Source organism: Saccharomycodes ludwigii, chromosome IV, assembly GCF_020623625.1.
Source record: "Saccharomycodes ludwigii strain NBRC 1722 chromosome IV, whole genome shotgun sequence".
Lineage (NCBI taxonomy): Eukaryota > Fungi > Ascomycota > Saccharomycetes > Saccharomycodales > Saccharomycodaceae > Saccharomycodes > Saccharomycodes ludwigii.
The window spans coordinates 820541-844376 of NC_060203.1; the positions used below are offsets into that span (position 1 = coordinate 820541).

The 23836-nt window shown below is 32.2% G+C and overlaps 9 protein-coding genes and 1 non-coding gene across 10 annotated transcripts; 4 read left to right on the top strand and 6 right to left on the bottom strand.

Moving 5' to 3' along the window:
• Positions 1–4277: 4277 nt before the first annotated feature.
• On the bottom strand, positions 4278–5300 carry CDC10 (septin CDC10; the record flags this gene model as incomplete). Its single annotated transcript, XM_046078015.1, has 1 exon — positions 4278–5300. One exon carries the CDS (start codon positions 5298–5300, stop codon positions 4278–4280), a length of 1023 nt encoding a protein of 340 aa, XP_045934385.1.
• A 454-nt stretch (positions 5301–5754) lies between these two features.
• Positions 5755–6354, top strand: MRPL32 (mitochondrial 54S ribosomal protein bL32m; the record flags this gene model as incomplete). The annotated part of the gene is made up of 1 exon (XM_046078016.1): positions 5755–6354. The coding sequence occupies one exon, from the start codon at positions 5755–5757 to the stop codon at positions 6352–6354; it is 600 nt and encodes a 199-aa protein (XP_045934386.1).
• A 617-nt stretch (positions 6355–6971) lies between these two features.
• On the top strand, positions 6972–8885 carry SCDLUD_003436 (uncharacterized protein; the record flags this gene model as incomplete). The annotated part of the gene is made up of 1 exon (XM_046078017.1): positions 6972–8885. One exon carries the CDS (start codon positions 6972–6974, stop codon positions 8883–8885), a length of 1914 nt encoding a protein of 637 aa, XP_045934387.1.
• A 128-nt stretch (positions 8886–9013) lies between these two features.
• YCP4 (flavodoxin-like fold family protein) lies at positions 9014–9832 on the bottom strand (the record flags this gene model as incomplete). The annotated part of the gene is made up of 1 exon (XM_046078018.1): positions 9014–9832. One exon carries the CDS (start codon positions 9830–9832, stop codon positions 9014–9016), a length of 819 nt encoding a protein of 272 aa, XP_045934388.1.
• A 778-nt stretch (positions 9833–10610) lies between these two features.
• Positions 10611–12080, bottom strand: CIT2 (citrate (Si)-synthase CIT2; the record flags this gene model as incomplete). The annotated part of the gene is made up of 1 exon (XM_046078019.1): positions 10611–12080. One exon carries the CDS (start codon positions 12078–12080, stop codon positions 10611–10613), a length of 1470 nt encoding a protein of 489 aa, XP_045934389.1.
• A 1416-nt stretch (positions 12081–13496) lies between these two features.
• On the bottom strand, positions 13497–13568 carry SCDLUD_003439. The gene has a single exon. It is a non-coding gene; the product is annotated as a tRNA-Pro (tRNA).
• Positions 13569–14351: 783 nt separating this feature from the next.
• On the top strand, positions 14352–16067 carry SAT4 (serine/threonine protein kinase SAT4; the record flags this gene model as incomplete). Its single annotated transcript, XM_046078020.1, has 1 exon — positions 14352–16067. The coding sequence occupies one exon, from the start codon at positions 14352–14354 to the stop codon at positions 16065–16067; it is 1716 nt and encodes a 571-aa protein (XP_045934390.1).
• Positions 16068–16347: 280 nt separating this feature from the next.
• SCDLUD_003441 (conserved putative sterol-sensing superfamily protein) lies at positions 16348–20535 on the bottom strand (the record flags this gene model as incomplete). The annotated part of the gene is made up of 1 exon (XM_046076668.1): positions 16348–20535. One exon carries the CDS (start codon positions 20533–20535, stop codon positions 16348–16350), a length of 4188 nt encoding a protein of 1395 aa, XP_045934391.1.
• Positions 20536–21121: 586 nt separating this feature from the next.
• RVS161 (amphiphysin-like protein RVS161) lies at positions 21122–21916 on the bottom strand (the record flags this gene model as incomplete). Its single annotated transcript, XM_046078021.1, has 1 exon — positions 21122–21916. The coding sequence occupies one exon, from the start codon at positions 21914–21916 to the stop codon at positions 21122–21124; it is 795 nt and encodes a 264-aa protein (XP_045934392.1).
• Positions 21917–22621: 705 nt separating this feature from the next.
• SCDLUD_003443 (uncharacterized protein) lies at positions 22622–23773 on the top strand (the record flags this gene model as incomplete). Its single annotated transcript, XM_046078022.1, has 1 exon — positions 22622–23773. The coding sequence occupies one exon, from the start codon at positions 22622–22624 to the stop codon at positions 23771–23773; it is 1152 nt and encodes a 383-aa protein (XP_045934393.1).
• Between the last annotated feature and the right edge of the window lie 63 nt (positions 23774–23836).

Below are 23836 nucleotides of genomic sequence, written 5' to 3' on the forward strand. Positions count from 1 at the left end.
TTATCATAATGCTTTTGAAAACACTTTTTATTATGTACTTGAATTAAGAAAAATTTAATTAGATATTAGCCAGAACATAACTCCATTATAGTGGATTTTGTTGAGAAACTGAGTGTAGGAACACGTACTTATTGTTTATTTATCAATGCGTCATATACTAGTTTTCTTGAATATATATATATACACATGTTATTTAAGTTATACATAAGTTAAAGAGACTTTTTATATAAATTACATATAATTTAATTAATGTTGTATTATATAAGGAAAGATAATATCTAGAAGCAACCACGTATATGATGTATGGGCAGATAAAAAAGTAAATACACATCCGTACATTTATTTTTTTCAACAATATAACAGTCATAGAAGAAATATAATTAGTATTAAACCATTATTTAAGTTCGCAAAAACAACATGTTTAAATTTTCAATAAAATCGTAAATAATTTACAGGATTTATAATGTTATAAAATATATAAATTTTTAACTTTATTTTGTAAAATATTATTAATAATTATAAATTATTTTATATGATATAAATAAAAATAAATTGTTGGTAATTTTATTATTTTAAACATTTATTATACTGCGAAATTAAATTATGTGTTAATAGTAAAGATTCAACAATGTTGCATATGTTAAATTTATTGAGATATATGTTGAGAAAATAAATGTACGGGTGTGTATATTTATTTTCTATCTGCCTGTTCGTCATATGCATGGCTTGTTGAGAAAATAAATGTACGGGTGTGTATATTTATTTTCTATCTGCCTGTTCGTCATATGCATGGCTGCTTCTAAATACTATCTTTCCTTTTATAATATTATATTAATTAAGTTATACGTAATTTATATAAGAAGTCCCTTTTACATAAGCTAAAAGAGACTAAGGTGTATATTCATATTAACAGGTATATTACATAATATGAATCATTCTATTGATCGGTTAGATCAGCTATTCGCTCAACAGGTTATGAGCCCTGAGGCAATACCCGAAGTACTCTACAAATTAAAAGGAAATTCCAACTATAAAAAATGGTGTGACGAATTTACTTATATGTTAACAGCCTTTAACCCATATATTGTGAGTTTCTTGCAAACTGGTCTATTAAACATACCAGACATTAATAATGCTGATACATTTGTTACCACTAGAATGCTTACCACGGCTAGTCGAATTGCAGACATGGCCATCAGAAAATCTCTCGATGAAAATACATTAGATACATATACAGCTGCCACAAATGCTTTTCGGGGCACAAATTATTATCTAAGAACCAAGGCCGGCTGGGATAGCTTGAATGAGATGTATTCCTCCGGTACTTTGAGATCCTACTATGATGCCATGAGCAAGAAGCCTACACCTTATACCTTAACTTCTTCCATTTCGACATGTACTGAAGTTATAAATCATCTAGTCGAATTAGATGACTTGAGAATGACAAACTCAGTTTTATACCAAAGTGCCTTATTTTTAGATTATTGTCCAGCAATTGCTGATATGGTGATTGATAAGTATGGTGATTCCACAGATGTCACTGTTAATCAGATTAAATTGTATTTGACTAATAAGTCAGCAACAAGAAAGAATAAAGACAATGCCATAAATCCATTATCTTCTGCTTTTCTTTCTCAATCTTCGACCCTCAATACATCACAGAAAATCCAAAATGGTGATGCTTTTACTAAGGTCTCAGCCAAAAATCAAAGATATAACAGAGAAACAAAGTATAGGTGCAAGTTATGCGACAAAGATCATAAAACTATCAATTGTCCTGATATTGAGAAATGTAGAGAAATATTACAGAAAAATAAAAGTACCACATTTTTCTCAAATGGGAATATTGAATTGGGAAAATGTGATAATTTTGTCAAATCTGAACCTACGCGGTGTTTCGATAGCGAATGTTCTGCACATATGACTGATAATATAAGCTGGTTTACCGAACTACCATCATGTAACACAACAGTAAATGGCATTGGTGGAAAGAGATTAGTGTCAAAGGGAAAAGGATCTGTTAATATCAATGGAACCGTATTCAGGGATGTTTTATATGTACCTGATCTCCAGAACAATCTAATTTCTGCTTTATCTGCTATGGCCTATTTTGGCACCAATGATAATAAAATACCACAAAACTTTAACGCTGTAATAAAAAGTCCAAATAGTAAAGAATGGAGCACTGCGTGTCAACAGGAATTAAATTCTCTTGTCGGAAATCACACGTTTGACTGGGTTTTTCCTCCACCTGGTACTAAAATTATAGGTTCTCGTTGGGTATTTACTATTAAGGATTCTGGGTTGTACAAAGCCCGATTAGTTGCCCAAGATTTTACACAGCGTGCTGGTATTAATTACAATGAAACATTTGTTCCTGTTATTTGTTATAGCAGCGTTCGTTTGTTTCTTGCTGTTGCTGCATCTCGTGGTTTCCTAATCCACCAGATGGATGTAACCACGGCATTTCTAAATGCACCAATTGATACACCCATATATGTTCGTCCTCCTGTTGATTATCCACATGCTCCTGGCATGGTGTGGAAATTGAATAAAAGCTTATATGGTTTAAAACAAGCGCCTCTTCTTTGGAACCAAACTATAGCTGGAAAATTAGCCCATATAGGCTTTACAAAACATCCATCTGAACATGGGTTGTTTGTTTGTTGCAATAACTCCGATGAAACTTTTGTTGCACTCTATGTTGATGATTTGTTGATTGCCGGTAGTTCTTCTGCTAAGGTTTCTAAGGTCAAGCATTACTTATCCAAGTGTTTCCAGATGAAAGATCTTGGACCTGCTTCAAAATTTCTTGGTATGAACATAACGCAATCTCCACAAGGAATTTCGATCTCTCTATCTGATTATATTTCAAAATTGCTGGTTGAATTTGGACCTCCATTTAAACCCATTCATACTCCACTAGATAAACATGCCGATTTATTTTCTTCAATTGAACCTCCAACTGCTGATATCACTAGATTTCAAAGCATGGTGGGAAAACTGCTATTTGCCTCGAATACTGTGAGATATGATATTGATTTTGCTGCTTACTTTTTGTCTCGTTTTCTCAACTCGCCTACAAATGTGCATCTGAAAGCCGCAAGAAGAGTTGTCGACTATCTAATTACTACTAAAGATTTTAGCCTCACTTATAAAAAAGGTATTCCATCTCATCTAAATGTCTACGGTGATGCATCCTATGCTGATAATAAGACAGATATGCATTCTACCTGTGGATACATCACAGTTTACAGTGGTGCACCTATTACGTGGAGTTCCAAGAAAATCAAAGCAATGTGCTTATCTTCTGCTGATGCAGAATATATATCGATGAATGAGGCGTGTAAAGAAGCATATTGGTTAACTGACATATTTAATGGCTTGAACATTGAAATACCATCTATTGATTTGATGGCTGATAACAGTTCTGCAATTGCACTTGCTAAACATCCAACACAACACAACCGTACAAAACACATTAACGTAAAATATCACCACATAAGAGAAGCCGTTGAAACCAAAAAGGTAAACATTCAATTTTTAAAAACAACAGAACAACCAGCTGATATGATGACCAAACCTCTCTCAAGAGCTTTACACGAAAGATGCCGTGACACTTTTATTAATACTTAATACCATACAAAGACTATGATAACATTAAGTAAGGGAGAGTGTTGAGAAAATAAATGTACGGGCGTGTATTTATTTTCTATATACCCGTGCATCATATGCATGGTTGCTTACAGATATTATCTTTTTTTATATAACACAATATTATTTAACTACTACGTGGAGTTATAAAGGAGCTCTCTTTATATAAGCTAATGTGACCAATGTGTATATTTATATCAAGAGGTATATTACATAATATGATTTTTTTTTTTACTGTTATGTTAGATCAACTTTTTGCTCAGTGCACTTAGCATATTAAAACATATACATATAAATACCACACCACATACTTATGCTATGTATACGGTTTATAAGACCACTCCGCTCCCTATCCGGCAAGCTTAACACTACTAAGTGATGGTGATTTTCAATGTTTCAGAATGTCTTTTATAATAAAAAGGCTTTGACCTCGCCTATACCCTTTTTTTTTTTTTTTTTTTTTTTTTTTCTCCATCGTTTAAGAATTGTTTTTTATTGTTTTTGCCGCTAGTATTATTTATAAGCCAATAATATCATCTGTTGGACATATTTTTATACTCAAATTATATATTCTATATATTAGAAATATTCATTCATAGGAGGCAAAAGTAAAGTTGAGTAACCTATTTATTACGAACACTAGCATTCTCTTTCAAAGCAATCAATTGCTTGGCTCTGAAGGTTTCATAATGGATAGAAGCAGTGGTGTCAATCAAATCCTGTAAATGTGTTCTTATTAAGAATTCTCTCAAATAGATAAATTCACATTGGTTCATATCTTCAACATTAATTACCCCCCATCTTGTTTTTCTGCCTCTAACTAACTTGCCATTAATATCGACCTCCTTTTCAGAGCCAACAACAGCAAACGGGATGACACTTCTTATATTTTCGTTCAGCTCTAGTTCTTCTTGTGTCAAGTCATCATAATAATCATCAAATGGATAAATTTTAAACCTGTAGCTTTTAAATTCATGTTGGATGATCTTTCTAAAGTTATGCCTTTCCTCGATCGTTAAAGTGTCGCTCTTGGCGATTACTGGTATAACGTTGACAATTTCAGTTAATATTCTCAAAGCTGCAATATCCAACTCAGTTAAGCCTTTGCAATTTGGTTGGATAAAATACAATACTGCGTGCACTCTTGTGTCTTTTATTCTCTTTTCACGTTGAGCAGTTAATTCTTTACGTAGATATTGTGAATATTGTTCTTTAATATATTTTACTATAGGTTCCCAAGCTTTACTATTGTTGATTTGATCTCCGAACCCGGGTGTATCAATAACATTGATATTTAAACGAACTCTATCTTCAACTAAAGTATGATTGGAAACAACTATGTCTGTAGTTTTCTTGATAGGTTCTCTAGTGATATCCAACCCTGTCGAGGAATCTATTAAATGTGATGCAAATAGCGTATTGATCAAAGTACTTTTACCCAAACCAGAATGACCAACAACCATGATATTAAATTGAAATCCCTTTTTCAATAAGCGATGTTCGATTTGAGTAGTGATAGAATCAAAACCAACATATGAACTCGGTTGGATGGGTGCCATCAAAGAAGCAGGTATTGGATTATTATTGTTGTTGCTGTTATTATTGGTGGTAGTGGTGTTACTAGTTAATGAAGCTGAAGCTGACATTATTTCAACGTATCCTTTTTTGTTTTTTGTTTTTTTGTTTTTTCTTTTTTCCTTTGAACAGAAAAAGTAAAACATAGTAAACAAATCAGAGAGTTATTTTTTGACTTGCCGATTGCGTTACATATTTTTTAGTTTGTGGCTTTCCTTTCAAAAGTATATAATATTTTTTATGTATGGTTTAGTCCGAAGGCCGATAATGTTAGTTTATGGACTATTTGTTTTTTAAAGTTCGTTACAAGTGATGTTTGTGTATATATTTTCAAAACCAAAAATTACAGCTAAAAGAAGGGAAAAAAAAAAAAAATTTCTCTTTTTCTATTATCCCTATCATTGTCAATTATAACTTTCCATAAGAACTATAAACAAACTTAACATCACTATCAGCATCTCTTTTTGTTACCTGTGAGAGAGGAAAAAAGAAAGAAAGGAAAAAGAAAAGGAAGAAAAAGAGAAAATGTGTATATCTCATACTACTACTATGTGTTGTAATAATGCCATTGCTGTTTTGAAAAAACAACAACAACAACCAAGGAATTTTTTTCTTTTAGCTTTAAGATCTATATTATCACTTGGTGGTGGGGGCACTATTTCCAACAATACCATTCCCTTGGGAAAATGGGCTGAATTGGTTGGTTTTCCCGCTGTTAATAATGATACTAATTCTGAATCCGTAACAGATTTTCTAACTGATAATGGTATTTTATTGGCTGCTCCAAAAAAGAAGGTCTCCCATCAAAAGAAAAGGCAAAAGGCCATAGCACCAGCCAGAAAGCAATTGAAATTTATTCACCATCTAAATAATTGTCCAAGTTGTGGACATTACAAGAGGGCAAATACTATATGCATGTATTGCTTTGGTTCTGTCCGTCATTTGTGGAAATCATTCACAAGAAAAGAATTAAAAGAACCTATTCAAGAACAAGAATTGAGTGATTTGGATAAAAAAATTATATATCCTGGTAGGAAAGAGACCGACTATACAAAGAAATTGAAAGATAAAGATAGTTATTTAGAACGTCGTATGAGGACTTTACCTGTTGAAGGAAAGGAGTAAAGAAAACATAACTGGCAACAAATAACTTCATGTATATATAAACCTAGATAATTTTATTTTTTCCTTAAAAAAAAAAAAAAAAAAGAATGAAAAAAAAGAAAGGAAAAACCAGATCCTAAACATACTATTTACATGTAATATGATTGATTTTACTGTATTTTCTTTTGTTTTACTTTTAGTGGATTTTTAATTATCTGTATCTAACGATTAATCTATTAAATTCATTCCTATAATTAGTATCGTTAATATTTCAGGATACTTTACCAAATTATGTTAAAAAAAATTTCCTTTTTTTTTCTTTTTTTTTTCATTTTTTTTTCTTTTTTTTCATTTATTTTCCTAAAAAACTGCTAATAAATTTTTTTTTTTTTTTTCACTCCATAAAAGGTTAAAATTAAATGAATTCATTTCTCTTCTATCTTTTGCATGCGGTCTTTATCATCGTGAAGAATGGACTTCGTAAACACATAAACATAGATAAAAAATAAAATAAAATAAAATAAAAAAGGGGGATAAATATATTATTCGTTGTTTCCATTTTTTGTTTTTTATCACGTTCGTTATTAGATTTAACTTGTATTTCTAATAACCGTTATATCTATTATATTTGTAACAATATGACGGTTGTGAGAGAAGAGCAACAACGCTTTCAGAATGCGACTAGGCCCCATAATAACAACACTACCAAAAAGCCAAAGACTATCCCGTCATATCGTGTAAATGTATTTTCCACAACTTCATTTCCTCATCCATTAGGTATCAAACCATCAGGGAACTTATTGTTTAGTACTGGAGCAACAGACGGTGTTGACCAATTAAAAAATAGACAGGAACTGTTAAAGAAAAATCTGGGTAAATTATATAATTTTCCCGAAGAATTACTGATTTATTTTATTTCCAATTACATAAATGACCCCAAGACTTTGTTAAGCTTAAGCCACACCTCAAGAATATTATACGCATATACCTACGATGATGAATTGTGGAGAAGGTTATACGTTAGTGAGTATATTAAACTAGAAGCTACTGCCCCCGAGAAGGAAAGTATTAATCCATATGGCATCACCGAATGGAAAGGTTCATGGAGAAAGACTTTGTTGAAAGCCCCAGGTGGTGAAGAAGACGAGGCCTTAATTCAATGTAATGGGCTAGTATTTTCTGATTTATTGTATAGGCCTTTCCAATGTTCTCAGGTGGATTTTGCCAAAATTTTTGGTAAAATAATTAAATTTGAAATGAAACAATCTGAATTAATGACTAATTTAAATCCGGATTTTGGTATTAGTAGATTTGACGAGGAAACTTTTACGAGCTCACTTTTTTTTTCAAAATATATTAACAAACCCTTTATTTTGAAATCCAAAACACCTGGCAGATGGCCACTGAATACAACGATAGATAGCTTAAGTGCGAAATACCCCAATGTTAGATTTCGTCAAGAAGCAGTGAATTGGGATTTATCCTTTTATTCAAAGTATTTCCATAACAACAAGGACGAATCACCACTATATTTATTTGACTGCAATAGTGTCGCAATGGATACCATTAGGAAAACTTATACGCCCCCCAAGATTTTTCAATCTGATTTTTTGAAATTGTTCAACCAACAATCACACAATTGCAGACCTGATCACAGATGGTTAATTGTAGGACCTGCAGGTAGTGGATCTACATTCCATAAAGACCCCAACAACACAGCTGCCTGGAACACTGTGCTAACCGGACAAAAATTATGGGTTATGTTACCACCACATATTAAGCCTCCGGGAGTTTCTACTGATATTGATGAAAATGAAGTGACTTCACCAATTGGCATATGTGAATGGGTATTGGCAGGTTATTATAATGATTCGGTCACATTAGCTATGAGTAACACCAACCCTGGTGGTACATCAAATAACCCTACAATCAACTGTTTGATCGGAGTAACTTTTCCTGGTGAATGCATTTATGTGCCCGCTGGGTGGTGGCATACAGTTATAAATTTGACAGATTCGGTAGCATTGACTGAGAATTTTTTACCAGAACCAATCGTACCTCAAACCTTGAATTTTTTCAAAAACAAGCAAAAGCAAATATCTGGATTCCATGCTAAGGATTTCATAAAATCATTGCAAGGCTTTTTAGATGTGCACGGTTGTGATTCTGAAGCCAAGGATACCCAGAATATTATAAAACTAAAAAACTTTTTAAAGGAAAATAAGGATAGACTGGATACCAATGAAGATTGTGGGGTAGTTTCAGAATTGCAAGAGCTGGGTATTCCTCTATACGAATTTTTTGTTGAATTAATTAGAAATGATCCTACATATTGTAAATTTCTACCCCAAGCCTTAAAGGAGTTGAACAACATTGAAATACAAGAATATAATCTGAAACATGGCGGTGTAAGAAATTGTAGAGAGTCTAAACTATGGAGCGAATTAACTTCTAATGGTACTGACCGCAGTGCTAAAGAGAATAGTACTGATGATAAAAGGGCATTTTCGAGTGGATTTTCATTTAATTTTAAAGAGGAGTATGAGGACTAATTAAAGTTTTTTGATAGTGTACTATATATAATTATTTAGCAATGTTTTTTTTTTTCCCCTCTTTCTTTTCTTTCTCTCCCTTATATCAGTGCTTAAAATATTAATTTATATAATTTCTTTGTTTAATATTACATAATGGTGCAGCATTTTGTCAAACCAGTCTTTGATTTTTCTGGAGCAACGTTAACCGGAGAGTTAGGCTTCCCTTTGTCAGCCGTGGCAGAGGCATGTTTCGTTTTTGAATCTTTTTTGCTCGTTGATGTTGTTGTTGTCACTTTTGTTTCCTTCCCCTTCTCTTTTGGCTCCTGTTTAACATCAGAACTATTTGTTGTTGAATTCAACTTCAAAACTATGGCATAAAAATCACTACCTTGAGTTTTAGCCATTCTCAATTCCAAATCGCTTGGCAATCTACTACCATCATTACAAGAAATAGTACCACTTCCCCATGGAGACCCACCATGTACCTCGTTAACATTTGCCAAATCGCCAAAAGTGGTTTTATATCCCATTGGAACATAGATCAAGCCATGATGGACTAAATAACTTAAGGAATTTCTAACAGTAGTTTCTTGGCCACCGCCTGGAGAGGCAGTGCTAACAAACATACCAGCCGGTTTACCGTATAAGGCACCTTCACTCCACAAAGAGCCGGTCGCATCCCAAAATGCACTCCATTGCGATGGTACAGTACCGAACCTGGTTGGAATACCAAATAAGAACCCATCATATTTAGTTAATATGTTCACAGTGGCCACTGGTAGATCTTCGGGTGGAGCTGGTGCATGTAATTGTTGCAGAATTTCTAAAGGTAGGGTTTCTTCAATTCTGTAAATATCGGCAATACCGCCCTTATCCTGGATTCCCTTTTGAATACTCTCGGCCAATATATTGATGTGACCGTACATAGAATATGTGATAATAGCAATTTTTGGAGAGGATGTCATTGTTTGAGGGGGGGGGGGGGTGGTTTTTTTGTTATTTTATTTTTTTTTTTTTTTTCTTTGTTTCAATATATATTTTTCAAGATAATTCTCATTGTAATTATTAGACTTATAATACATATATATATATATATATTTATTTATTTATTTATTTATTCTTTTATTATTAATTTTTTAGTAATATTGTTTTCAAGTAATTAATTCGTGGTCTGGAGTAGTAAAAATTAGTAATGGCTTACATAATTAAAATAATAAACATTATAATTATTACTATGGTCCGCCCCCTCCCCCACCCATTAGACTTTAGCAGCCGCAGAACTTTCTCGCTCTTTTTTTTTTTTTTTTTTTTTTTTTTTTTCTCAAGTTTAATTATGCAAAAAGCAAAAAAAAAGTAATAATAACAAAAAAACAAAAACAGGGGCCTCTTATCTATACTTAGATACACAAAATATATTCCTCTAGCTTTCTAACGTATTTTCAAAGTTATATTTGTCCAGAAGCACCAATCGCTTCTACTATATACAGGCCAAACACAAAGTCTGAATTAAGAATCAAAGTTAACATTAGGTGATAAATAATAACAAAAGTAACATTAAAATAAATAAATCAGAATATATTTTTTTTGTTTCTTTTACGTACACGTGCATAATATAGAATGTTCAACGGATAGCAGCTGTTGAAATGAATAAGATAAATAAATAAAAAAAAAAATAGTTTTGGCCAAAAAAAAAAAGAAAAAGAAAAAATAATTAAAATAAAATCATCAACATTAATAAGTCATCTATTTACCGCCGTTAATCTTTGCAACTAATTCCTTGTATTTTTCAGTAGAGAAAGATTTTGGACGTTCAATTGGACTACCAACAGCTCTGTCAGTAATCAATTGTGGCAAAACACCAAAAGCTCTAGCAACACCAAACAACACAGTGTAGAAAGAGGCTTCAGTTAAACCGTAGTATTGTAACAAAACACCAGAGTGAGAATCAACATTTGGCCATGGATTCTTGGTCTTACCTTGCTTGGTCAAAACACCTGGAGCAACTTCGTAAATGGCAGAAACCAACTTGAATAACTCATAATTTGGGAAATGTTCCAAAGCAAATTCACGTTGGGCAGTATAACGTGGATCCGTCTTTCTCAAGACGGCATGACCATAACCTGGGATAACTCTACCGCTGTTCAAAGTTTCCCACAAGTACTTTTCAATGGCTGGCTTAGAGTAATCGCCCTTCAATTCGTCTCTCATTTTAAACAACCATTCCAAGACTTCTTGGTTGGCACGACCGTGCAATGGACCAGCCAAACCGTTCATACCAGCAGCAAAAGATAAGTATGGAGAAGACAAAGCAGAACCAACTAAATGGGTTGTGTGAGCAGAGACATTACCACCTTCGTGATCGGAGTGGATAGTCAAATACAATCTCATCAATTCAACAAAGTCCTTGTTGGTGTAACCCAACAAATGAGCCAAGTTCTTACCATAATCAAAGTTTGGATTAACTTCAGCAATTTTACCATCCTTGAAAACGTTTCTGTAAATTTTAGCAGCAATGACTGGTAATTTACCCAATAAATCCAAACAATCTTCGTAGGTAAAGTTCCAGTAATCCTTCTTGTTCACACCTTGGGAATAAGCCTTGGCAAACTTGGACTCACTTTCTAAAGCGTTGATAGCAATGGAAAATTGCGCCATTGGATGCAAATCCTTTGGTAAACTGTCTAACAACTCAGAAACATGTTTTGGTAATTGGGATCTGGCAGCCAAATCAGCACTTAAGGCTTTAACTTGGGCTTCAGATGGGACCTCACCAGTTAACAATAACCAAAACAAAGCTTCTGGTAATGGTTCTTTACCCTCTTCGGCGTGTGGTAGTACCTTTTGGATTTCTGGAATAGTCTTGCCTCTGAATCTAATACCTTCGTTTGGATCCAAAACAGAACCTTCCCAGACTAAACCTTTAATACCACGCATACCACCGTAAGCTTGTTCTAATAAGACATCACCAATAACGGTTTTACCGTATTGCTTCTTGAATTCCTTAATTTCAGATGCTTTACCTGGGAAAATTTCAGCAAATCTTTCCTTCAAAGTTTTTTCGCCATTGCTATAATAACGAATAGAGTTGGTGTGTGGGGTATCGCAACTACATTCACCACAGCCATTGGCAGCAGTATTCAATAAAGAGGCATAAGATTTGTTAGATCTTAATAAACAACGAGCTAAAGAGTTTCTAGCAGTAACAGGTAACATTTTTAAATATATATATCTTTTTTTTTTTTTTTTTTTTTTTGAGTGTGTATAGTTCTTTGTAGTTTTTCTTTTCTTAAATAAATATTAGCAAATTAATAAAGTATTCTAACAGAAAAGGAGCGTAAACACTAATAAAGTGATAGTTTTAAATTGAATTGCAAAGGTTTAAAAATATATTTTTTTTTTTTTTTTTCCTAGAAAGTTGTAAGAAAGGACGGGTTATATATAATAAAGTTAAAACATGTTAATTAATTCAAGTTGATTTGGTTTGGCTTGTTATAAATTTGATGACACTCCTTTTTTTTTTTTTTTAAAGGGTAAATTAAAAAAAAAAAACACACTTTTACACTATAAATTCAATTCAGCCCAACAATCCTCATTCAATTCAATTCACTTGTTTGTTTGTTTGTTTGTTTATTTATTTGTTTATGTTTCATTTCTTTTCTGCTCGCTACTTTTCGGGTTTTTATTTTATGTAGATATGTAATTGGTCATTCAAAAAAAAAAGCATGCAAATATATGTGTGATTTACCGCCAAAGTAGCTCATAAAATCATTTTATACGACAAATGCTCGTATCATTATGTTTAATCTGCCCCATATCTCCAATCTCGGCTCCTATAAAAAAAAAAGTGATAAAAAGATCATCCAAAAACCAAAATTGACCAAAATCAAAATTTATCCGGAAAAAAAAAATAAATTAAAAAATATGTTATTGTAGGTTTATTAGAGGTGAAAAAACAGTATTTATCTGTGCACTATTTTCTATCTCTCAATAAAACAAAGCAGACTTTTGAACTCTGTTTGGCATCGAATAAGCAAAGGAGAGTTAAAAAAAAAAACCATTAATACTGGGAATTTAAACTCCGTTCAAAAGCAGGCATTATTGCATTTATCCATAACATTCGCCTTATTATTATTATTGACTTCTTAGAAATAATTATAATTCACACATAACAAAAAATAAAAAAGAATGACAGATATCCACATTGGTTAGCAACGGAGGCAATTTTATGCCATCAATCGAGAGTGGCGCTTAGTTGTCTTCATTTTAACGACTTTGGTATAAGGCCAGTATATCTTGTAAAAAAAAAAAAGAAAAAAAAAAAACGCTCCAAAAATATATATATTTTTTTTTTTTTTTGGTTGATTTAAAACAGTAGTTGCAGTAATGATAACCTGTTGAGTAAATAATTACCTAATCGTTTCTCCATTTCCCGGTGATTTCTTCGGTCGTTCCAATTCTAAGCACTGGTACTCCAAAAATTTACTTGTCGTTTTTAATTTTTTTCTTTTTTCTAATTCTTGTTTGCAATCGTTTCAATAATAATGTATATTATACAATAAAAAAGCAAAAAAAATTGTATTTATCAAAAAAATAGTGAATCACTAAAAGGTTAATGATACAGTAATTTCAGGGGCGAGCCGGGAATCGAACCCGGGACCTCCCGCACCCTAAGCGGAAATCATACCTCTAGACCACACGCCCTAAAATCTGATGTTCGTTAACTTGCTTTCTTGTTAATATATTTTTATTCTTCTACTAATATATTCTTGTTTGTTTCTGTTTGTTTGTTTCTTTTTTTTTTTTTTTTTTTTTTTTTTTTGTTTTTCAAAACGAAGCGCTAAATTTTTTTGTTTTTTCTTTTTTCTTTTTTCTTTTTTCTTTTTTCTTTTTTCTTTTCTTTTTTTTTTTCTTTTCTTTTTCCTTCCCATCTACCAAATTGTAGAATAAAAAGCCGCTTAATTACTTCACACTATAAAGTTGCGTAACCATCATAATAACAGAACTAATAGAAATAAGCGAATTACTATCTACTACGTCATTATTCATACACTAACAAGAAAAGCTGCAGCAGCGAAGGGGATGGGCGAGCGGGCAGTGGCGGTTAGTAAAACAAAAACAACTGGAAAAATAAGATAAATTTTCAAAGTAAAATTCATTCATATAAGACCAAAGACTATAAGAAAAATTGTGCTTGTAACACGACCATGCTCATTAACTAAATATTTGTTTGGTATTGAAAGAAAAAAGAAAGAGGGAAAAAAAAAAAACACATCAATCAAAGTATAACCTTATTAATAAACAACATTAATTTATAATAGTCAAGGTATATTCTTCATAATATATTCAGACAAGAAAATAAAATTTGTTCGATTTAATATCAAAATAAAGAGCCAAAACAAAACACAAAAAAAAATTTTTTTTTTTTTTTCTTTCATTAATATCATATCCTACGCAGAAAAGTGTTTGGATAATATATTATTATAAATGAGTGATAAAGATAATTCTATTAACTACATTAATAATAATAATAATAATAATAATAGCACTGGTGATTTATCAAGGAAAAATTCATTAGCATCTAAATTAGGCAAATTATTTACTTCAAATAACAACAACACCAATAACCATGATAATATAACATCGGGAGTATTACCAAAAACAGGGTTAGAAAAAGGTTCCTCTGTTTCAACTCAGGCCAATTCCCAAGGTTTGTCCACATCATCGCCAACCATATCAACATACAGGTCTCAATCTCCACTTTCATCAACTAATTCATCGTCAAGTTCTACATCTTCTAATGTTTCCAATATTCACAATAACAACAACACAAATGCCAATATATTACAGCAAAATTATTCAAATGCACGGTTTATCTACAATACAGAAGATGGCACCCACATTCACATCTTGAAAAATAATAAGCGACAAGAAAAATTAACTTCAATGATTAAAAATTTTCTAGGTGCTCAAAAATTAAGGGATGAGGCTAGATCTGCAGTACCAGACATTCTACTAAGTAATACGCCCAATAACGGCAATGGCAGTACTGCGCCACCTACTTTATTTTCTGGTCTAATGACAGATTATCATGGAAATAAAAACTTTATCAGTGGTGCTACTAAACAAGGTGTCAAGAATCTATTTAAGGAAAATCATAGAACTCCTGAACAGCAACCTCCGCCATTACCAAATACCCAATGTTTTGGAGAAAAGTATGGGAAATGCCAAGAAGTCATAGGTAAAGGTGCATTTGGTACCGTTAGAATATGTCATGCACCAAATACACCACAGAAAAATAATAATAGTAATAATAGCAATGGTAACACTAGTAGCACAATTTCTAATACAAAGAAAAACAACGCATCAGGCGAAAAATTGTACGCTGTCAAAGAATTTATCAAAAGAAATAACGAAAGTTTTGAAAAGTACTCCAAAAGATTAACGTCAGAATTTTGTATTTCATCCTCATTAAAACACAAAAATATTATAGCCACGTTGGATTTATTTCAAGATGCCAAGGGTGATTTCTGTCAAGTTATGGAATATTGTGCCGGTGGTGATTTATTCACTTTGATTATTGCATCTGGTAAATTAGATTTTATTGAAGCGGATTGTTTCCTTAAACAACTATTAAGAGGTGTTTGTTATATGCATAAAATGGGAGTTTGCCATAGGGATTTGAAACCCGAGAATTTATTATTGACGACCAACGGTCTTTTAAAGATTACTGATTTTGGTAATAGTGAATGTTTTAGAATGGCTTGGGAAGACGAGGTCCATTTAAGTGGCGGCGTTTGTGGATCAACCCCATATATTGCACCTGAAGAATATGTGTTAAAGGAATTTGATCCAAGACCTGTGGATATTTGGGCTTGTGGTGTTATATATATGGCGATGCGAACAGGTAGACAATTGTGGAGAACTGCCACTAAGAACGATGAGTTTTACGTTAAATATCTAAAGAGAAGAAAGGATAAAGATGGCTATGAACCTATTGAGAAATTGAAGAGACTAAGATGTAGAAATGTTATTTATTCTATTTTGGATCCTGTGCCAAGTAGAAGATTGACTGGGAAACAAGTTTTAAATAGTGAATGGGTTAGGGAGATTAAATGTTGCACTGATAATCCTGGAATTACTAATATAAATCGTACCGCATCTACTACCACCAAAGGTTCAAGGGGGAAAGAAAACAAATGATTATTTTCGAACAAGTTAAAGCTAAAAGAACATTTGTCTTCGCGCTGACCTGCCAATGGTCATGTTATATGTTATCGATTTGTTAGTCAATCATCCGGTTTATTAAATATATATATATATATATATACGTATATGTGTGTGTGTGTGTGTGTGTGTGTGTGTGTGTGTGTGTGTACTTAAGGATTGCTTTTTTTTAAAAAAATGCAATTATAAATGGAATATACATAAAAAAGAAAGAAGTAATTGTTTTATTAACTATGAGTGAGGTGTGACGTTTTGACTAAAACATCATATTATTATGATTGTCGTTGTTGTTGGCGGCGGTGTTGTTGTTGTTACTGTCGTGTTGCATTTTGCTGGATCTGGCTCTTCTCCTTTTATTAACAAACTTTAAGCCCATATTAACCTCGTTATGATCAACACCATCTTCATTTTTCAAAATAAATTCACCGTTACCTAGATATAACATTTTCATTATATTGCCAAATGCCAAGATGACAGATTTAGCACCAAAAGAGTTCATAGGCCCAATATTATTAATGGCTAAACCGTTATAACCCTTGGGAATATCATAATAAGTAATTGCACCGCCATTATTAGGAGAAAGCAGGAAACCCTCCCACATATCATGTATATTAAAGGACTTTGAATTAAAGTTGGTATTAGTGCTACCACCACTTGTAAGTTTATTGTTGTGTGTTCCCTTTTTTCTTTCCCTTAAACCGAAAAATGTAGAAGGGGAGGACGAAATACCGCTACTGTAAACATAGTCATCTTGTCTGTAGCTATTACTGTTGACGTTACTGTTACCACTTAATTTACTGTGGTGATCTGCCTTTCGTTTAAAGCCAATAATAGTGTTGTTTTTTTCAACATCCCAAATTTCTACATTAGAAACTTTACAGATTTTTTCAACAACCGAGTCTAAGCCTAAGCATCTGATTTCTCTTGGATCTCTTTCGACTCTTAAACAAATGCTTGTTTTGGTTCTGCTCTCTAGCTTAAAAGTATGCATGACCAAAGTATTATCTTTCAATGCAGTATATGCAATAGACAACGTAGTAACAGCCGCGCTCCCGCAGAATTTACAGTGAATAGGCTGATCATGGAAGATTTTTAAAGTCCCTTGTTTATAAGGCCTCAATTGGAATATTTTGATAGATGTACCGGTTTGTGCATCTATTAGTTCAGTTTTATTTCCCTCTTTGGTTTTCAAAACCATACCAACAAAAGGAATAGTGTATAATTGATAGTTTGTACAGGTAACATTTGTGATATCACTAACAAATGTCGTCTTTGGCTCAATATTTGGTGTTGTGGAAACCATTTTATCACTTGAAGTAGAAATAGTAGTAGCGCTAGATGTATTGATTTCCAAATTGCCACGGCGCATTTTCCTGATTGAAGCCGGTGTCATTAACCCTTGGCCTTTATTAAACATGTCTTTCACAACGATTAATTTTCTGCTTTTCCATTTATTATTGACTGCAGTAGAAACATAAATATCACCACGTTCGTCACAACTCAAAATCCTGTCGTTCATTCTAGGTGTAATCATTTTCTTGACCGATATTAATTTAGCCGCATTTAACGTATCAGGACATAACTTGTATCTTTCCAGCTTACCAAGCTCTGATACAATGTTAACAAAGCCATCCTGACCAATAAAAATGAAATCTTCTGGAATATTGTCATAAGAGTTATTACTCGTTGCTGTGTTATTAGTAGAAGCCAGGTCATCGCCGGTATTAGGTATTGTTATGGCTGGAATTTCGTATCTTCCATCAAATACAGAATATTGAGAACACATGCTATCACTTCTATTTAGCATTGTCGTAGACCCAATACTATCCGTCCCATTTACTTGTTGCTGTTTTCTCTTCATAAATGCTGGGATAGTTCTTTTCCTGAAAAAACACTCTAATGGTGTTGGAACGTCGCTATTATTGTAAACATTATCACTAAAAGGTAATTTTAATTCCCAAATAAATTTCATGGCTGTTCTTGACCAACATGTAACTTTTCCACTAGATCCAAATATCACGATATAAAATCCATTGTTACTTAGTTCAATGTGTTGGATGGGCCAATATTCCTTTATATCTAAGGGCAATTGTAAAGGTGATGGTAGTGGGTTTGTTAGCGGTGACCAAACTAAAACTTTACGGTCCAATCCAACTGACACAACAAAGGGACAACTAGAAGTTATAATATCAGTTACATCCAAACTGTGTCCATTTCTTACCAATTCAACAACATGAAATTCAGTTTCTTGGTGTAATAATGCTTTATTTTGTAGATATTTATTCATAAGCAGCTTTTGATGATAATGGTTGTGCTGATAATCTGGGCTACTATAGTTGTTATTGTTATGTCTACTATTGTTACGACTGGATAAGGAAATTGATGTGTTAGATGTTGAGCTTCTCGAAGTGTTAGCAGTGGATGATGAGGCTGAAGAGTCATGCATAATAATATCTTCGCTGGTTAAAAAAGGTTCATCTATTTGGAAAATAAATAGTTGTAAAATTAAAATTATAACACAGCCCATTAAAATAACAAACAGTGAAAATTCGAAAAAATAATAAAAGTCAAACTTGTGAGTTGTAATCATTGAATTTAAATAAAAATTTTCACTCAATAATAAGTTGTCACGAGATAATGGTACGATACTTTTAATAATAAAAAGCGGGGACTTGATATTTATTATCCAATTAATTGCAGTATTACCATTATAACCATTTCCAGATTCGGAATACAATTTAATTAGTTGTAGAGAAACTTTTTTTTCGTCAAAAAATAGCAACAAAGGATAAGGTTTAGAAAATAGCATAATTTTTTCCCCACTGAAAAGTTTATAAAAAATTGATGTCGATGATCTAACTGAGTGGAATCTATTATTAATAAAGCACATATACAAACACATAAAGAAAAAAGTTATTCTAAGCTGATAAACTTCCTCCATGTACCCAGAAAAGTTGTATATGGATGTATACAAACCTTTTGCAAGTCGTAAGATAGTGTTTTTTCCATTCTTGTTACCGGTAATACCACTTCTATGTTTATTGCTATTTTTTTTGGCATGAAAATGTCTTGAATTTCTATTACTATTACTTCTTGAGGTATGGCCACTGTCCTCTTCGCCCTCCATCAGTAAATCATTCAATAATGAAGTCATTAATAAATTATTTTGTGCATATCTTGCATGATCCAAAACTAAAATGGCGGGGAAAAATGTGAGTTGCAACACAAAATTAAAGCTTAATCCACTAAATAATAGCAAAGACACTTTCCTATTAAAAGGCAAAATTAGGAACAAAATGATAAAAGATAATGTCAAATTAATAGTGGAGACAGCCATGTTTTGAGCCATTAAATGTAAAAAATCCTTTGAAGTCAAGTCATCTAATTCTGTCTCAACCAAAAACGTTGATTCACTAGATATTTTGATTGACTTGTATAGACCTAGCACCATATATACCAGCAATGGAGCTGAAAATAATATAACGGGGGTATTCTCGTAAGACGTTTTATAAACAAAAGATAAGATGGATAATGACGCCATAGAAGATAATGTGATATGGACAATTGAACCTATAAATAGCCAAATTTTAGACTTTACGTGATTTATTTTTTGGGCTAATGAGTAAACAAAAATGGCAGCTGCACTTGAAAAGATTATGATCAAATATAAATAGTCAACAAAACCTAACGGAACAACGGAAATTTTCATGACAGGGTTATAATTTTTTTCTTTGTTGGCAACAGTATTGTTATTGAGTTCAAAAATATGAAAGTGGGAAATATTGGCAATTTCTCTTAAAGCCTGTATATTTTGTTGTAAAATCTGGTAGCATGGTTTGTTATCAGCAGTTATATTATTTTTATCGCAGAGAAAGGCTAAAGTTAAGGCCTTAGAAGATGAAATCATCCCATTGATTTTGGTGGTCCCTTGTAAAGAATATTTGGAAATATCTGATAAATGGTTATTTATAGTTAATATTGGCAATTGGTCAAGTTGCAATAGTTTAATCGAATTATTCCAAAGTTGGAAAGGCGAATATAATTGAACAAAACCTTTGTTATCTAATAAGTTTTCAGTTAGTTTATTTTGAAAAGCCAAGGATTCGATCAATAACTTTTTACTCAACATATTTTCACCCTCTTCATTTGATTGAATCCATATTTGGTATAAATTTAGCTCTTGCGAAACAGGGTTGAAACAAGGAGACTCTTTGATGGTGCTATTGATAGTGGATGGTGCTGAGCTTGATAAGTCTATCTTACTGACATATCGATTAGAGCTTTTGTATGAACCAGACGAGTTGCCTAGTATTATATGATAACATAATACCGATATTAGAAGTAATGGATAAAATATGAATTTTTTTGGGGAATTAATAATTTTCCGGACTAGTTTCAAATATTTGTGTAACAACCAGTAGTTCAGCAACTCGAATATTAACATGGAATATGTGTGAAGAGGGAGGGGGGAGAGAGAGAGAGGGATGAGATGAATATTAATATAATGAAATAAGAAAATATAAAAATGGATAAATAGCAGGATATACACGGATTCTTTTCGTTAGTTTAAAGTATAGGTATAAATATGTTATAGCGGAGTAGATAAAAAAAAAAAATAAAGGTTCCATTTAAATGGTAGATGGCAGATAATTGATCAACACCACCAATCAAAAAACAAGCAATAAACAAAAAAAAAAAAAAAAAAAAAAAAAGGTAAGCTTTTCATTGAAATATTTTTTTTTTATTTTCAATTTTTTAGGTTTTTTTTCGGCCGTTTTTTTTGTTTTAAATATCCGAAAAAAAAAAAAAAAAAAAAAAAAACCTAAAAACTTGAAAATAAAAATAATAATAAAAGTATCACAATAATTTATAAATTTCGGATTGGAAGAACTTTCATATTAAAAAAAGGTATTTACTTTATATACGTTTTTTTTATTTTTTTTTTTAAAAAAAGAAACAATTTTATAATAACAAAAGAAAGGAAAAACAACAATTACATTATAGTTAGCATCACCAATTAGTACTAATTATTACTTATACCCCATGGCACATATATCCAGGCTACCCATCTGTTGTAAAATTTGTTCCATTCTTATATCTAATTTACCTTGTGCATAATCGTCTCTAGACTGTTCATCTAAATATTGTTGAATTTGAGCCAATCTGGTATACCCTTCAGTACAAAACCTCAATTGGATTTTAACTAAAGCTTCAAAACTGGGGTCATAGTAAGGCACTCTCAAGGCCACTAGTTGAGGTAATTCCGTTTTCAATTGATTATTTAAATTTTCATATATATCTTTCGCAAAAGCTAGTTCCTTCTCAGATCTTGGTAATTTAGAAGCATCTTTAGCAGGCTTGTCGATTAATCTACGAACTTTGGCCTTTGCTGCATCATAATCTTGTTTTTTGTGAGCTCTTTTTTTTATAGCTTCCTCAATCTCAATGAAGTAATTTGAAAATTTAGAAATTGGATCTAAAACAGTTTCTCTAAAGGGTCCATCAAGTTGTTTGACAGTTTCAGTATCAAAATCTTGGACACATTGCAAATAGTAATCACCCACGTTGTAAGATCCACTGATGCTCTTTGCGTCATCATATAGGTTAGAGATAGCCTCTGCAATAGTAACTTGAGACGCGGTAACAGCTCTTAAACTGTCCAAATACCCTTTGGATTCTTTTTGTAATTCGCTACCTGCTCTTTCTAAAACTTTATAACGACGTTCTTCAACATCGTATTGTCTGTCAATAGTTTTATCGACATCTTTAATTAAGACACTATTACCTGCTCTATTTAAGGCTTTTTTAAAACCGGTCCAACTCATTGAGGATACTTTTTATTTTTTGTTATTTCTGTTATTGTCTATGCTGATTTAAATGGTGCTAATTGGTAGTAAAGAAATGGAAAGTAGAAAATAGAAAATAGAGAAGAGAAAAGAGAAAAGAGAAAAGAGAAAAGAGAAAAGAGAAAAGAGAAAAGAAAAAATAAAAAATAAATAAAAAAAAAGTTTAAATTGTAATTCACCCTTGCACTTTCTCCCCCTCGTTGTTCCTCCTTCCATGATCGCCACGAACTGATTCTCCTTTTTTTTTTATTTTTTATATTTTTTGTATATGAAAGATACAACTGTACAAGTTTTATGTTTCCCTTTCACCGCCATCTCCGTTACAGTTCGGTCTTGTATTTTCTTTTCTTTGAAACATAAATTCACTAATTATCCGGGTATCCTTCTGTACATACCAACAAAAACGTTTCCACACTTTTATTATTATTCCAACTGCCATTTGACTTTTTTTTTTTTTTTTTATTTTCCCGGGCAAAATATAACAATTGTGTGGTGGTGTAAAAAAAAAAAGAAATTTTAATTCTCTTCTAGTTATAAGCTAAGCTGTAATTTCATACAACTACATTTCAACTTGTTTAAAGATTGTTTCATATAAAATACCCTAGTTTTTTTCTTTCCTTTTCTTTTCTTTCCTTTTCTTCTTTCACTGTTATTTAGTAACAAAATAAAAATATACATGTACAAATGATAATCGCAGTAGATTCTGATAAGCCGTTCCCAATCAACCAATATCTAAATAACCCTGAGAATGTACTAGTATTAGATGGTGGTCAAGGTACCGAATTAGAAAGGAGAGGATTAAATATAAACCATTCGTTGTGGTCTACATTACCTTTTTTGGAAAATTCAGCATGTTCTAAAGATAATAAATACTTGCAAGTCATTAAGGATATGTATGTTGATTTCATTAATAACGGGTCTAACGGTTTAATGACATTAACTTACCAATCAAGCTATGCTAGCTTGATAAAGTATAGTGATGGTAGAATCAATAATTTATCGGAGTATACTGCATTTTTGAATTCAATCGTGGACTTTGTATATAGCATATTGAAGGAACAAGGCACAGTCAATGGCAAACCTCTATATTTGCTTGGGAGCATTGGGCCATATGCTTCATACTTATCCAATGGATCGGAATATACAGGTAATTATAACATTAACGACGATCATATAGATTTTATCAACTATTATAGCCCACAGTTAAGTAATTTCATTGAAAATGACAAAATCGACTTGATTGCATTCGAAACTATTCCCAATTTTCAAGAATTCTCCAGTATTTTATCGTTAAAATTCCTGAACCATTTCATACCATTACACGAAAAGGGTCTAAAACCATTTTTTATTTCTATTACTGTTGATGATGAAACTGGCAACCTTAGAGCTGGAACCACTTATAGCGAACTCTGCAATTATATCATCAAATTTGTCACAGAAAATGCCAAGGAAAATCATGAGCATATCATTCTATCCTCTTTGGTTGGATTTGGTATGAACTGTTTCGCCAAAAAGAACTCTGTTGAATTTTTAAACAAGTACAATAGTTATCTAAAGGAACATTATCCCCCTGAGTTTAGAAACAATTCTAATGTAAAGTATTTTAACGTCATATACCCTAATAGTGGAGAAGTTTATGATGGTCAAACACGTACCTGGAGTCACTCTGATAATGATGATATCCACAACTATAGCTGGTCCAATTTGGTTGAGAATTTTGTCAATGTTCAGCACTGTAAAATCATTGGTGGGTGCTGTAGAACTACTCCTGGTGATATAAAAGAAATCTCAACAGCTATAAATGTTGTTGTTGCTGCTGCTGCTGATGTTGAATAATTAAATAAAGAAAATTAAAAAGGAACGGTGGCTAGTTAATTAGTTAATTAATTAAGTTAAACT